The 16,261-nt window shown below is 41.3% G+C and overlaps 1 protein-coding gene across 1 annotated transcript in view; it reads left to right on the top strand.

Annotated features, from left to right (window-relative positions):
- Cep192 (centrosomal protein 192kDa) overlaps nt 1-10,317 on the top strand; it is a 129,975-nt gene extending 119,658 nt beyond the window's left edge. Inside the window, exon 45 of the mRNA XM_013027142.1 lies at nt 9,880-10,317. Within this exon, the coding sequence (XP_012882596.1) occupies nt 9,880-10,018 (139 nt within the window). The 3' untranslated portion in view covers nt 10,019-10,317. The remainder of the gene's footprint in view (nt 1-9,879) is intronic.
- The last annotated feature ends 5,944 nt before the right edge of the window (nt 10,318-16,261 follow it).

The following is a 16,261-nucleotide window of genomic DNA, read 5'->3' as shown; positions in this document are numbered from 1 at the left end:
AACCCAGGTCCTCATGCATTCAAGGCAAGCGTTCTACCACTGAGCCACCTTCCCAGCCTAATGTTATTATCTTAATTCAAATGTAATGTCTGCCTTATTAATTCAGTCTCAGACTAGCTCCTGACCCTCATCATAACCAGAATTCTTTGGTTTGTTTTTCTGTTTAGCAGCACTGGTTTTTAAACCAGAACCTTGCCCATGCTAGGCAAGCACTGTGGACTGACCTAGCCATTGCATGCAGTAGATCCATGAAATACTTTAGTGCTTGCCTTGCATGCATGAAGCCTTGGATTCGATTCCTCAGTACCATATAAACAGAAAAAGCTAGAAGTGGCTCTGTGGCTCAAGTTGTAAAGTGCTAGTGTTGAGCAAAAGAAGCTTAGGGACAGTGCCCAGGCCTTGTGTTCATGCCCCAGGACTGGCAAAATAAAAAAGGCTTTTTTTTTTTTTTAAGTTGTGGCTCAAGTGGTAGAGCACTAGCCTTGAGCTAAAAAGTTTGAGGACAAGCCCTGAGTTGAACCGCCAGGATGGACACAAAAAAATCTTTTGAAGAGCCTATTATCAACTTTGAAAAACAAAAACATTACTTATATGTACCTCATCTAGTTTTGGTAAGGAGCCAATATTAAAAGTATCTGATTATGCCGGGCGTGGCTCATTTCTGTAATCCTAGCTACTCAGGAGGGTGAGATTTGAGGATTGCAGTTCAAAGCCATCCCAAGCAGGAAAGGCTATGAGACTCTTATCTCCAATAAACCACTCAGAAAACTGGAAGTGGTGCTGTGTCCCCAGTGGTAGAGCGCTAGCCTTGAGCTGAAAAGCTCAGAGAGGGACAGCGCCCAGGCCCAGAGTTCAAGCTCCAGGACTGACCCCACCCCCCAAAAAAAATCTGTTAAATTGTTATTGTTTTTATTTTATAGCTAGACAATGAGGTGTTCAAAACCTATCAGAAGTTAATGATAATTTAACAGCCAGGATTACAGGCATCAGTCACTGACAACTCAACTTTCTTGATCCTTTCCAGAAGATTCCTAAGTGTTGCCCATTGTAATGTTACAAGACGAGGTATCTTTTCAGAGGTCAAGAGTAGGAATGGGACCAGCTAAATGAAATGACATAAGTATAAAAGGTGATCTTTCTGTAGCATCTCAATCTATCCCAGCTGCTAGAACAGATACTATAGACCAGGTGACTCAAAAACAACGGAAATCCATTTCACACAATTCTGGCACCTAGAAAAATCATGATCAAGATGTTACGAGTTTTGATATCTGGTAAGAGCTGCTTCTTGGTTCAGACAGTTATCTTTTATGTGGGGGTAAGGGGGACAGGGATAGGTGTAAGCCACAACATTAACTAAATTGATTATTAAAATATCAGATTATTTTCCTATTAATCTATATTTTTCATCATGTCAATTTTTTTTTTTTTGGGTCCGGTCGTGGGGCCTGAACTCTGGGTCTGGGCGCTGTCCCTCAGCTCTTCAGCTCAAGGTTAGCGCTCTACCACTTGAGCCACAGCACCACTTCCGGCTTTTTTCTTTTTGCTTATGTGGTGCTGAGGAATCGAACCCAGGGCCTCATGCATGCAAGGCAAACGCTCTACCACTGAGCCACCTTCCCAGCCTCATCATCATGTTAATTTTTAAGCAAGATATGTCAAACTGCCTGGTGGTTTTGCTACTTTTCATGTAGGTTGTGACAATACTATTCACATGCATGATGAGAAATTCATGTGATATCAATGAAATGGCATTTTGCCATTTTGATTTTATCTTGTTTTCCAAACATAGCTAGGGGTAGTGGCATAAACTTGCACCTCTAGCACTTGAGAGATGGGGGTCTCTCTTTCTCTCTCAAGTTCAAGGCCAGTCTGGACTACACAGTGAGACCCTGTCTCAGAAACAATTTAAAGTAAAGTAAGTGTTCATTATGACCCCACTTAATATAATAGTATCCATTGTTACATACTCAAGCTAGTCAGGAATATACAATGAGACTTTATGTAGTCACAAGTTAAAGGATCACAAGTTCAAAGGACTACTGAGACCCTGTCTCTAAAACAATTCAAAGGGGAAAAAAAAGTGTTCATTTTATCCTGCTTTATATGAAAGTATCCAGTTTTGTTGAGGGGAACTGTTGACTTGTCATCCCAGTGCTAGGAAAATTTAAGGTGTAAGCCTACATTTTAGAAACATGAGAAAATATTTTTAAATTAAGTAAACCTTGGATAGCATTTTAAATGACAGCAAAAGATACAGACTGTTTGTACTCTTATATTTAAATTGGTTACAACTTGTTTTATGTCTGTGTGCTGATTCTAAAGTTTGAACTCAAGGCTTGGGCACTATCCTTGAGCTTCTTTTGCTTAAGGTTAGTGCCACAGCTCCACTTTGGCCTTTTGGTGGTTAATTGAAGATAAGAGTCTCATGGACTTTCCTGTGTGGGCTGGCTTTGAACCAGGATCTTCAGATCGCAGTCTCCTGAGTAGCTAGGATTTTAGGCACAAGCTACCTACCAGTGCTTGGCTAAATCTTTTAAAACTTTTATACTCCAAAGACGAACTTAAATGAGATAATTTTCTACTTCATTAGGTCATTCTGATCTCAATGAGTTTCCAGAAAGCATCAGTTGGCACTATTCTTATGTAACAATAGAGTAAATAATTCATAATAATTCCATCTTTGGTTTTAACAGTAGCAACTCACAGTAAATTTGATAAAATATAAATAAGAAGCTACTTGTATATAAATAGTATATAAATAAGTTGCTAGTTGCTAAAACCTTATCTCCTCAGGAGGCTGAGATTGGAGAGTTGTTCAAAGCCATCATAGACAGACAAGTCTGAGATACTCTTTTTTTTTGCCAGTCATGGGGCCTGAACTCTGGGCCTGGGCGCTGTCCCTCAGCTCTTCAGCTCAAGGCTAGCGCTCTACCACTGGAGCCACAGCGCCACTTCCGGCTTTTTCTGCTTATGTGGTACTGAGGAATCGAACCCAGGGCCTCGTGCATGCAAGGCAAGCGCTCTACCACTGAGCCACCTTCCCAGCCCGAGTCTGAGATACTCTTGACTCCAAAAAACAAGCAAAAAAGCAGAAGTAGAGTGGCTTGAATGATAAAGTACCATCATGAACAAAAAAGCCAGTAAGAAAAAAATGAAAAAGAAAATTTGTGTGTAAAGCACTAAGTCTAATTCTAGGACATAGAAGACTTCTGTCATGCCACATCCACTGACCTCATATAGATAATAAATATCATGTGAAGTAAAGGACAGAGGCTGGCTTATTCAGAGCCAAGGAGAATCCGCAGGAGAAGCCAGCTGCTGCACTAACCTTGCTGGAAAGTGTTCCGAACACTGAAGTAGTAGGTGCTTATTCTCACTATTGAACTGAGTGCTTTTGTGTTTGTCCCAACTATTAAGAAACTTTGACTTTGGACAAAGGAGCTCATAAACTGTAATTGGTGATTGAGAGAAACAGTTCCCTTGCTTTAGCAAGTGGAACAAAATCTCAGTTTTTAGAACCCTGAGGAAGTAATTTCTAGTCTGCTCACTGACACCATTAAGTACACTTCCAGCATAATAATGTGACTGTGGTCATCCATAGGGTATACGAAGTAATAATTACCTTACACAGTGTACCTTTGCCAAGGCTATTAGAGGCTTGCTGGGGCTGCACTTTCAAGTTCCAGCATCAACACATGAAAAGCATTTCCCTTGCTGACTGTAACAGCAAGAGGCAGAAGAGTTTCCCAGAAGTCACAGGGGCTTTGCCTTATATAGAGGTAGGTAAGCACAAATATGTATGCTGAGGGTATTTAGCTCCCTTAAAAGTACAGATTTATAAATGAAGCAATAGGGTAAAAGTTCTTTGGGAGGACACTAATTGCTTATCTCCTTTTTGTATATTTTTAAAAGAATTTGTTTGGGTTTACTTTTTTTTTTTAACCTTTGTCATTATACACTATACTATTTCCTACTGAAGTAAGGTCACCACTTTGTTGTGCCTTTGTGTCCTCGCTCCAGAGGAGTAGCTTAGTCTTGGCAGACTTGCTGGCAGATCCTGCTGTGTGGTTTCAGAGGGAAGGTTAGTTCTAGCAGAAGCTGCAGCTAAGCAGCAACTTAACAACCTGTTCTGACACTTAGGAACCAAATATTTGTGTTGTTTCCCATTTCTGATCATGGTGATACCTTGATGTACTAATGTGTTAGCTTATTATTATTTTTTAATAAAAAGGGGCTCCTTTTAAATTTAGAGAGGGAAAGTTCTAGTTGATTGAATTTCTAGGTTTGTTATTACAGTGTATTCAAAATAGAATGTAATCTTGGAACAGGAGATTTGTCACAATACCTTTTCATATTAGTTAACCTTTCTCATCACTGTGATAGAATACTGAGAAAACAGCTCAAGGGAGGAAAGCTTCATTTGGGCTCAGAGTTAAAGAAGTTTCAGCCGGCTCCATGACTGTGGGCCTGAGGTAAAGAAAAACATGGCAACATGGGGCCTGGCAGAGCAAAGGTGCTCACCTTATGGCAGCCAGGAAGCAGAGAGAAAAGGAAGAGCAGGAAACAAGATACATCCTTCAGAGGCCTGCCCCTAGTGGCCTACCTCCTCCAAATATGGCCACCTACATGATATAATGATATCAGATTATGAATGTATTAGAGGATTCATGTATTGATTTAATCAGAGTCCTTATATTTTATCACTTCTCCATGATTAGATTCAGCTGGGGCCCAGCCTTCAACATATGAGCCCTGTAGAAGACATTTCATATTGAAAGGATAACAATTTTAAACACTTTGTTGGGATATAGAGCAATTCTATATTCTGTATTGAATTTTATTAATAATGGTCACTTCTATTATTAGCTCTAATTCTTATCCTAACCCTCAGAAAAAGTGTGATCAAGTTCTGCTTCTTTTAGAAGCATTAATGGTAGAAGTAGGAAGGTGTGATAGATGGGGTTGGAGGTGTAACTCAGTTGGTAGAGTGCTAGCTAATGAACAAAAGTGAAGGTACCAACTTTGAGTCCTGGTCTCAGACCTAAAACAACCCAAAAAACAAAAACAAACAACAGGGGGCTGGGAAGGTGGCTTATCTTGTATGCACGAGGCCCTGGATTCTATTCTTCAGCACCACATAAACAGAAAAATCCAGAAGTGGTACTGTGGCTCAAGTGGTAGAGCGCTATCCTTGAGCTGAAGAGCTGAGGGACAGCGCCCAGGCCCAGAGTTCAGGCCCCACAACTGACAAAAAACAACAACAACAAAAACAAAAAAACAGGAAAGGAATAGGGTCCCAGATTTATTTGGGGATATTTTGTTATTTATGTTAATTAATAATAGTTTTTTTTTTAATTTTTTTTTTGGGGGGGGATCTGGTCATGGGGCCTGAACTCTAGGCCTAGGCACTATCCTTCAGCTCTTCAGCTCAAGGCTAGCACTCTACCACTTGAGCCACAATGCTACTTCCAGCTTTTTTCTTTTTGCTTATGTGGTGCTGAGGAATTGAACCCAGGGCCTCAGGCATGCAAGGCAAGCGCTCTACCACTGAGCCACCTTCCCAGCCCTAATAAGAGTTTTTTAGGTTGGCAAATTCTTGAGTATTGAAATGTTAACATAAAAGAGAACATTGTTGTTAATGCCATAGAGCAAGTTTCTTTTTTTTTTTTTTAAGATATATTAGCGTTGACATGGAAAAGTACAGGGTATTTTGAGGAAAAACACCCCAAGGCTTTAAATAAAAAATACAGGGGCTAGGAATGTATCTCAGTGAGAGAACGAGTGTCTAGTGTGCACAGGTCCTGGGTTTGATCCACTGCACTCAAAAATGAATGGATAGGTAGGTAGATAGATAGATAGATTAGATAGATAGATAGATAGATAGATAGATAGATAGATAGATAGATAGATAGATAGATAGATAGGACAGATAAGATAGACATGTTTGCTATATAAATTAGACTATGTATTCAAGTCTTCTGTATTCATGAGTTCTGCATTACCTACCACCAATTGAAAATATTCAGCAAAAAAGAATTACATCTATACTAAACAACTGATATTTTTCCCTCATTAATTCCCTAAGCAAATACAGTACAACTGTTTATGTAACATGTTGTTAGGTATTATAATTAGTATTATAATTAGGGCTGATTTTAAAGTATGTGGAGGATGTGCATAGGCTATTTACAGATACTGTGCCATTCTAGATAAGGTAGTTAAGCATCCACAGTTTCAGTGTCCACAGGCTCCTGGAATTAAGCCCAGGACATGGAGGAATACCATATATTCCGCTATAGCTGAAGATCTAGATCTATGCTAGCTAACAGATATGTCCAAGAAAGCATCTTTGAAATACTATGTTAAAAAAAATCATTAGCCCAACATGCTGCATTGCATCTAAAAGCTAATATTATATACTGGATTTCATCAGGGACCACATAGGACAGCAGTGTGCAAAAATTCTAATGACCATACTTCCAGATGTGTGGCTGAGAAGAGACTGAGGGCTGGAGTGCTTCCCCACGAGGAAAAGTCTCAATTCTTTAAAATTCCACATAAAAGACTGAACGTTAATTGTCGCTACCGCCTCGACCAGCAAGGAAGACGCGACACCGAACTCTTCTCTTTGCAGTTTATTCAGGACCTTTGAGCAATCTTCTGACCCCAACCCCGGGGAGAATTCCCCACAGCCTTAAGTACCCGTTGGGTAGCCAACCCTGATACGCCACGTGGGAACCACCAATAGGTTCAGGTGCGCGGAAGCAAGCCAGATTCTTTGCCTTAGCCATACAAGGAGTTGTTTACCACAGAGAGCACTCGCCATCGGGAAGGCGGAGGGCGGAAGCCGGCGCCATCTTCCAGGTGCGGCTGCACACAGCTCTCTACAGTTAATGATGTCACATAAAGTGTACAAAGACCTTTCACCATAGACATACAGGTCTCCTTTGGAGACATAATTTATGGATAAAAACAAACTTACTACTTATAAATACAGGATACTTAATTGCCTGTCTCTATATAATCTGAAAATGAACTTTTTAGAATTTTTTTTTTTGGGTCGGTCTTGGGTATTGAACTCTGGGCCTGGGTGCTGTCCCTGAGCTCTTCAGCTCAAGGCTAAAGCTCTACCACTTGAGCCACAGTGCCACTTCCAGTTTTCTGGTGGTTAATTGGAGATAAGAGTCTCACAGACATTCCTGCCCAGGCTGACTTTGAACCATAATCCTGAGAAGCTAGGATGACAGGTGTGAGCCACCAGTGCCCGACTAGAATTTTTTTTTATTCTACAATTTTATTAAGACAAAGCCTGACAGCATGGTATGAAGTTTATAGTTAGAATTTTCACAGATGACTAACATATATTCCTAGAAAGATTTTATGGTGTAGATCTAGATGCAAGATGTCAAGAATCCATAGAGCTCATGATTTTAGTTAGAGCAATTTTAGCTGGGTGTGGTGGTACACGCCTATAATCTCAGCATTTGGAAGGCCGAGGCAGCAGAATTGAGAGTTCAAGGCCAGCCTAAGCTATATATCAAGACCTTGTCTCAAAAAAAAAAGACCAAAACAAAGAGACATTTGAGGTAGATGTTAATTCTTAATATTGTTTTGTATCTTTTAAGGAAAGCACTGCCCCAGTATGAAAATTAATCTCTTGAAACAAGTGCTTTTTGGGATAATTAAACCCTTGAAGTGACTCCATGAAATTTGTGCTGTGACTGAATCCTGACACTAATGGTCTCAGAGTTCAAAAAACAAATTGCAAGGCTTTACCCTAAGAGCATGAACACTCACTCCCTCAGCACTCCCAAAATCAAGAGAGTAGCTTAAGTGGACAGATTGATAACAATTCGGGGGGGGGGAGGGAGGGTTTTTTGTTTAATTTCAAGATTTAGCACCTTTAAGACATCAGAATGGTCTGCCTGTGTATACTCTTCAATGAAAGGCCCCCCTTCAATTCATTTGCCATCTCCAGAGCAGCAGCTTTGTAGCCTCCTGGGTAATACAAAGCTGAGTCAGGGAATCCCTCATTCACAGTCATTCACTGCTTTTAAGCAGTCTTTCACAGTCTTCATTTATGGTGCCAGTGGTATTTTTTGAAAGCTAACCTGAATACAGAACCAAACTATTAGTTCTTTCTATTGTTTCACCATTTCCCCAATCAGCGCTCAAATTTAAACCAAAAATTTAAGCCAAAATCCTACCCATCTCCCTTCTCCCTGTCCATTCCTCCACTCCAAATAATACACCTATAACAGCCAAAAACTACACACATACAGAAATGTGGTTGACACTATTGGGAAGAAGGCTGTGGCTTGTGGAGATGCTCTTTGAAGACACACACACACACACACTTTTGCAAGTTCTGTCCTTCATAGAAGGCCCTTTGCCTTTCTCAGCAAACTACGGAGTGGGTTGCCTTGAAATACATAACCCTTCCCCCTCCTCTTGGGATGCGTGTGCCAACTACATAGTATGGAATGGCTGTAAAGTACTTGGAAGGCATAGAAACTATACCAGCTTTTCAAGGAACCTTTTCTCAAGCCGCATTTATGGTATCAGAAGTAGAACTCCTTTCTCCCCACTTGAAACCACAGTCAGAGGTGACAGGAGCTGGTGTCATCTTCCGAGGGGTAAGAATGCTATTTCAGCCTTTAGTCATAGAAGGGTATGACAACTGTGAGCACTTAGCATCGGCTTCCTTGGCAGGGACTATCTTACCCGTTTTTCATTTCATCAGGGACATGAGCTCTCTGTTGGGGTCTGTAGCTCCAGTAATCTGCTCGGGCTCCCAACCCCTGGGCAAAGCCTTGTGGTTTTCTGACTTTTTTTCTTTTTCTTTGGTTTTCCTTTCTCTCCTTTATCTTCAGAATCAGCATCTGCTTTACGTTTGCCTCCCTCTGATTTATCTGTCTTATGTGCTGTTTTCTGTGACTGCAGAAACGCAGCAGTGAGGTTGGAGCAGTGCAGGTTCTCTTCTGGCTCCCATCTGTTGCTCTTATCTGAGAAACCTTCCACTTTAGGAGGTATTCTACTTTGCCCATTACAACTTGACTTTTTCCACCACCTCCTCTTCTTCCTCCTCTTCTAGTATCTCCTCTACTTCTTGTTCTGTTTATTTCCCATTGGGCCTGCCAGCTTTCTGGTGTAAAGGGTGACACTGCTCAGAGCAGCACTCAAGAGTCAGAGAGGAATTGGTGCTACAGAAGTGTAGCACTGCCCAGCTAGTGGTGCCCAGGAAAGCAACATGATAGCTGGCCACAGTCAAATCATTTCTGAAGTGGCACACCACAGGCCCACTACTGGCCTTCCTCTCTGCCAAACAAATGAGCCTCTGTAGAAAACTTCTGATAAAAGTTCCATGTACATTTTGGAGAAAAAGTGTACTGTTGTTAAGAAACAGAAGGGATCAAATGGTTTTAATAGTCTTTCCAGTCCAAAACTGCCAGAATTGAATGAGGCCCTGGTATTTAGAGTATTCTCTTGCTCTTTCTTAGTAAAAAGCACCCTACATTAGCAGGTAGATTGCAAGCTCCATGTACAGTAAGTATATCTTTAGCACATATTTTCATATTGTATTTATTTTTTATTGACTAGCCAAGGATACAGTTGCCATTGTATTTTCAATTCAATTGTATTTTCATTCATCTTTTGGTGGTGCTCAGGATTGAACCCACGATCTTATACATTCTAGGAAGTACTCTGCCACAAGCTATACCAATTTTAGAATTTTCTCTTCTTTGTTTTAATTTCTTATTAAATAATAGCATTAAAGAAATTAGAATAGATATCAGAGGAGTATGATTTAATTCTTCAGGCCATGGCTGGTGACTTGCTGTCACATTATGTGCTGCCATTTTCTTCTCTCCCCAGAGCCCGGCATTACATCCATATCCCGGTGCACTTCAGACCAGAGGCTGCAGGCAGATTTGAAGCATTGCTTATTATTCAGACGGATGAGGGCAAAAGTGTTGCTGTTCGACTCATTGGTGAAGCCCTTGAAAAAAATTAGAATACATGTTGTGTAAATTACCTGTTATATTTGGGAACTTTGTTTTTCTGCACTAAAATTATGCTGTTGTATATATATTTGTGTGATAAATTTGATGTGTGTAACTATATATTTTTATTTGTTTTGAGAAGTTAATCCTGAAAACCTGGCTAAAATATCATGTTTTTAGCACGAAGTATTGTATTAACTTCTACAAAAGAGGAGAGAAATCTATTTTTGCACTGATTATGGTATTCTAAATAAATACAGAATATGTTTGATTGTGGTATATCCAGAAATAAACTTAATTTTCTATTGAACTTGACTTCTTTATATGATGTCCTAAAATGAGGCTATAAGGGCTAGAGGCAAGTGCAAGTAGTAGAGCAACCAAAAATACATGTAGACTATCATCTTATTCTGCTAAATTTCCAAGGTTCTAAATCCGTTCTGTAATTTTTTTCCCTTACTCTATTCAGCAGTTTCTGCTAAGAAAACCTTTGTCTTTTCCTTCTTAGTAGATTGTTTAGAGTCAAGTCCTCATATTCTGTGCAAATAAAGTGGAGTGAGTGACTGATTTTTCAAGAGCCACTTATAAAACTAGACAGGATAGCTGATCCAGTGTGGGGCCTTTGCAAGCAGCTATTGCAGGGCATGGGGTGTGGGGATGGGAGGGCTGTTCTGTATGCGTTGGGGAAGGTGGCAAGGATGTGGGAGCAACTGATATATCACCTGGGAGTTGGAGCCCAACCAACAGCCTTCTGAGAAGCAGCACCTGCCCAGGTCATGGGGTCTGCCATTGTATTACTGGTGGGGTAGAAAGGCTTCAGGCTTGCAGAGAGCCGCCTGCATGACTTTGACCCAACAACAGTTGAAAACAGTGATCATGAGTTTGATAGAAAAGCAAATCTCTTCTTTCCTTTTCTAACTAATTTTTGCCTTGCATAGAAATTTCGCTTCAAAATCAAGTTGGCAAAAATGTTTTTCTCAAGTTAAACAAGTGGTGCTTTTTTTCTGATGTCCGATTCTGGAGGATTTTGAATGTCACATGTGACATTCCTTCACACTTGAATGTGTGTTTATTTGACAACATTCCGACTCAAAAGTTTTTAAGTGGTGGTGTGTGTTTTAAAAATGGTAGCATGGGTTTGCGTTCTTAAGGATTGTGATGTTTGTATTGCTTTGCCTTAGAGGTTAAAAAAAAAAGTTAAAACAACTGAAAACAAAACACTACCACCATCTTGTTCAGTTGCAGTTCTTCATCTGTCTCCTTGTCCTGGAAGTATGCTGCCTGGAGTTTTCAGAGCAGTTGGCTCCTGAGCAAGTCATCCCTGAAGCTACTGCAGGTCTCAGAGTAGCTGAGGTACAAGTGTCTAGTGGGCAACCCACAGTGCCAGGGTTCCTGGGTCATTGCTAACATCATTCCTTCTGGAAGCTGCTGCCCAGTCTTCCTGGCCCTCCCTACATTGATGCCTCAGGGCTGCTCCAGGCTTGTGTGTCTCCACCTGAGACTTGCTTCCCTGCCATCCTCATGCCTCTCCCTGGCTCATCTCACCTCAGTAGTCATCATTCTGTGTTTATCCCTTCACTGTCCCTTCATCCTCTGGTGGGGCCCTGCCTTGCCTCTCAAGCCCTTCCCCACGTTCCCACTGATCACTAAGGCTTAGCTTTGCAGTCTCAGGTTCTTCCAGCCAAGCCAATCCCTATCCTGGTTTCCAGAGTTCTTTCCCACACTCTCTAGCTGGCTCCTTACCTCTCAGATCTTTTCCTGTCTGCTTCTCCAAGGCTAATGCCTGGCCTGTCCACAGCCCCTCATTTCGAGTAGTTTCTTATGTGGATGCCAATTAACTGGGGTGTAAGCTCCAAGGGGCAAAGGCCTAGACCTCTGCACACCAGGCATTCCCAATACATGGCCAGAACTTTATACAGTGGATGTTGCCAGTGGTTACCAGCAGCTCTGGCCACTTTGGCTGCACACCTCAGTTCTGGAAAGTTCTCAGGCAGGTGCCAAGCTGCCTCTTCCCATCCCCATGAGCTTTGTCTCCTCAGGAAGAACTTACCCCCAAGGGATCTACCTGGTTCCTCACCAGTCTCCTGCACACATCTAGCAGGGAGAGCCCAACCCTTCCTTCTGCTACAGCTTTCCAATGCTACAAGGGCATCTTTGGAAGCCTTTATAGGGGTCTGGTGTGGTGGGACTTCACAGTCCTGGCTTCACAGTTGATACTTGGATATCAGAGAGGTTCATTACCTAGAAGTTGAGACTCAAACATTAGTTTTTATAATTTGAATTTCCAGTTTCAGATCATAGAGATCAGAGAAAATGTAACATCATCATATAGCCAGTTTCCAAAGGTGATTCTCTGGTTGTAAAGCAGCCTTAAGACTGCAAATAAATGTTTTTTTTTTTTGCTGCATCAGTTCACTGGAGAGTATAGAAGAAAGAATGCCTCTTGTCAACCATGAAGACATTTTATAGTTAAGACCTAAAATTCTGCAGAACTCAGTGATGATTAATGTGCATCATTATTGATTTAATTAGTCCAGCAATGAGATCAGGTAAGAGGACATCTGTGTTTAGTCTTCAATTAAACTCTGAGGTTGGGATGACTTTGTAGATAACGATAGATAGACTTTATGAGACCTAGGTCTCTGGGGGAGAATTAAATTGGATCATTTCTTATGACGGTTGCCTTCTCTTGGCTGTTTTTTTAAATGACATTCCTCCCTTTTCAATTCAGGACCTAAAGTTGGATACTTAACATACACCAGATGTGCATGGCACAATGGTAGGTCACCAGCCACAAATGAAAAAGCTGACAGCATGAAACCTGAGGTTAAGCCCCAGAACTGGCACAAACAACAAAAATACGCTTTTCTTATGACCTTACCACAAAATTCATGGGTATATATCTGAAGAAGTATGAATCAATAGACAAGAAAGAGATGCATACCCTGTTTGTTGAAGCTCTATCTATAATAGAAACTGGAATCAGCTGAGATATCCAACAACAGGAATAAAGAAAATACATTTCTAAACATATGGACTATTTGTCATGAAGAAAATAAAATTGTTTCATTTGCAGGAAAATGGATGATACTGGAGATAATAGTAATGTAATGGGAGATGAATGGAAAAGGTAGACTGTCAAGGTGGGGATCAGTGGGAGAAGCAGGCAAAAAAGGAGGGAATCTGTGGTGAGAGAATTGAAGGATGTTTATGAGTACAGCATAAGAAACTCATCTAATGCTGTTTGAAGGAAGGGGAGGATTGGGAAGGTACTATGGCAGAGGGGATGAATATGTTCAAAGTGCCATGTGTGCATTTATGGAAATACCACAATAACCCTCTAATATTACAAATATATGTTAACTAATACATAAAAGTAAACTTTAACAAAGATAACTTTAAACCTCCATGGGAGCAGATAACTAAGAGGAGCCACGAGGGCCATCACGTCTGGTGTGTTATTCTGTGACATGAATTGGCTGTGGTGGTGCTAGTCCTAGGACTACAACTAACATTCTGCCTGCAGAAGACTGCAGAACTGTGGGTGCCATAGCTCTGGTTCTGTGTCTTGGCAATGTTCCTTAGGAATTCGCTACAAACACAGGTCATGGCCACAGCTATTTATGGCTCCTATCACTGGAGGTTTTTCCTCTTTTCAGGGGGAGGGAGGCTACTGGTCCTGGGTGCTGAGTTTTCTGAGCTTTTCTTCCCAAGGCTAGAGCTCTACCATTTGAGTCCCAGCTCTACTTCTGGCTTTTTTTTTTTTTTTGTAGTTAATTGGAAATAAGGGTCTCACTTTTCTGCCCAGGCTGGTTTCAAACCACAATCTTCAGATCTCAGCCTTCTGGGTAGGTAGGATTACAGGTGTGAGACATCTAGACCTTGGCATCACTGAGTTTGATATGCAATTTCTCTGCTCTGGCCTCAGTGTTCCTTGAGCACCGCGACCAGTCTAGTATCTCCTGTTTGCTGTTATTGCTGTTTTTGTGCTGGTACTGGGGCTTGAATTTAGGGCCCGAGTACTGTCCCTGAACCCTTTATGCTCAAGGCTCATGCTCTATGAACTACAGCTCCACTTCTGACTTTGTGTGGTTAAATAGAGGGAAGAGTCTGAGACTTTTCCTGCCCAAGCTGGCTTCCAACCACAATTCTCAGATCTTAGCCTCATAAGTAGCTAGGATTACAGGTATAAGACATAGGCACCCAGCTATATCTCCTGTTTTGTAGGGACAAATTCCTACATTTATGTTTTATGTTTTGTTTTGCAGTGCCAGAGATTGTACTCAAACTCTCTTGCATGCTAGGCATGCTAAGCATGCTAGGCATGAGATGGGTCTTGCAGATTTTACCCAGACTGTCCTTGAACTCCCAATCCTTCTGCCTTCACCTCCGGAGTACCTGAGATTACAGGCATGAACCATTACACTTGGCTGTCAGATCTTCCTTTGGTTTGTACAGATCTTTAACTGGTTTCAGAAATTTTATGAGTATTGGTTGAATAGTTCTAATTAGTGCTTTAATTAGAAAGTTGTGTATAGGTCCCAAACACTCATTTTACTTAGTCCAATTTTAGTGTGGGAACGGAAGGATACTTAAGAAGGCATATTTTACATTATAATAGAACTTACTTTGTGTGTTTGTTTTGAAACAGGGTTTTGCCATGTAGCCTAAGTAGGATTTCAAATCTTCATCCTCTTGCTTCAGCCTCCTGTGTGCGGAGATTGAGGAGAAACAATGTGTACTCTCTTCCTAGGAATGGCAGGCAGAATCTCCTTTTCCCACCACCTCTCCTTCTGGGCTTTCTGGGAGCATGGCCTCAGGATCCACATTTCTCCCTTCTGTTAGTGGCTGGGTTCTGCAGTTTGGGGGAGTTGAGTTTAACTCAGGAAAGAAAATATTAGGAAGCATCATAGTGATGGTCTAAGTTTGTCTTACAGCCTCTGTTAGAATCTATGTCAGTGAAACCTGGTGGGAAGAAGGGGCAGTGTGTGGTGAGGGCCACTTTCAGATCTGAATCAGGAAGCAAAGCAGCCCGAATGTGACTGGCTGATGAGATCAACAAGACAGAATGGAATCCAGAAAAGCCCAAACCCATTCAGACACTTAGTGTCTGGTAAACATGGCATTTCCATGGAAGAGATGAGGTTTCTCAAAATATCATCCCGATGAATCACACATTAAAATAAAACTACGAGGCCCAGAAGAGAATGTGGGAAAACAGTGTCACTAATTCATTTCCAGTGAGAAACAAAATGAAAAGCCATATAAAAAATATGGATAAGTTCAACTGCCTACAGATTAAATTTTTCTTGGGAAAAAACCCCAACATAGCCCCATACAAAGTGCCAATGGTTCATGCCCCTTTAATCCTAGCTACTCAGGAGGCTGAGATCATAGTTTGAAGCCAGTTTGGGTAGGAAAATCTATGAGATTCTTATCTCCAATTAACCACCAAAAAGACAGAAATGGAGCTGTAGTTCAAGTGATAGAGTGTTAGCCTTGAGCAAAAATGCTAAGGGACAGTGCTCAGGTCCTAAGTTCAAGCCGCAATACTGACACCCCCCTCCAAAAAAAAGCCCTAAACAGAATACACTAGGAAGAGTATTTGAAACAGTTATATAAACATTATGTAATTATTTCTATATTAAAAGGAAAAACCAACAGTCCAGTGGAAAAATAGGCAAAAGTTGGGGGCAGATTGTTTCCAAACAATTTGGCGTGTTAGCTTTTCACAGCTGTTACAAAGTGCCCCACAAAACCAACTTCAAAAGAGAAAGGTTTGTTTTGGATCATGATTTCAGAGGTTGGTTTCAGCCCATAGTCACTTGCTTTGGGCTCCTGGCAGTGCAGAACATTATGGTGGTAGTGTGTATGTGTGTGTGTGTGTGTGTGTGTGTGTCTGTCTGTGTCTGTGTCTATGTCTTTGTGTGCCCATGTAAAGAGCTGTTTACCTAAAGGCAACAGGAAGTAAAGCAAGAAAGGACCAAGTCACAATCCTAACAGGACCTTCAAAGACATGTTCCCAGTGACCTTGACCTAGCTTCTTTCCACTAGGTCTTTTTTTCTTAAAGGTTTCGCCACCTTTTTGTAGTGCCATGGACTGACAACCAAGCCTTGTTGACACATGCTCTTTAGAGGCAATCCAGATCCAAGCCACAAAAGCTGTTTAAAGTAAGTCTGCTGGTCTTAGGAAGCATTGATCTCACCTGCACTCAGTGGTCTCCTGTCCCTCGTTCTTGGACCAGCTTATGTTC

The sequence above is a fragment of the Dipodomys ordii genome, unplaced genomic scaffold, assembly GCF_000151885.1.
Source record: "Dipodomys ordii isolate 6190 unplaced genomic scaffold, Dord_2.0 Scaffold100, whole genome shotgun sequence".
Taxonomy (NCBI): domain Eukaryota; kingdom Metazoa; phylum Chordata; class Mammalia; order Rodentia; family Heteromyidae; genus Dipodomys; species Dipodomys ordii.
The sequence above is the reverse complement of the archived record's forward strand: the minus strand, read 5'-3'. Positions and strand labels throughout refer to the sequence as shown.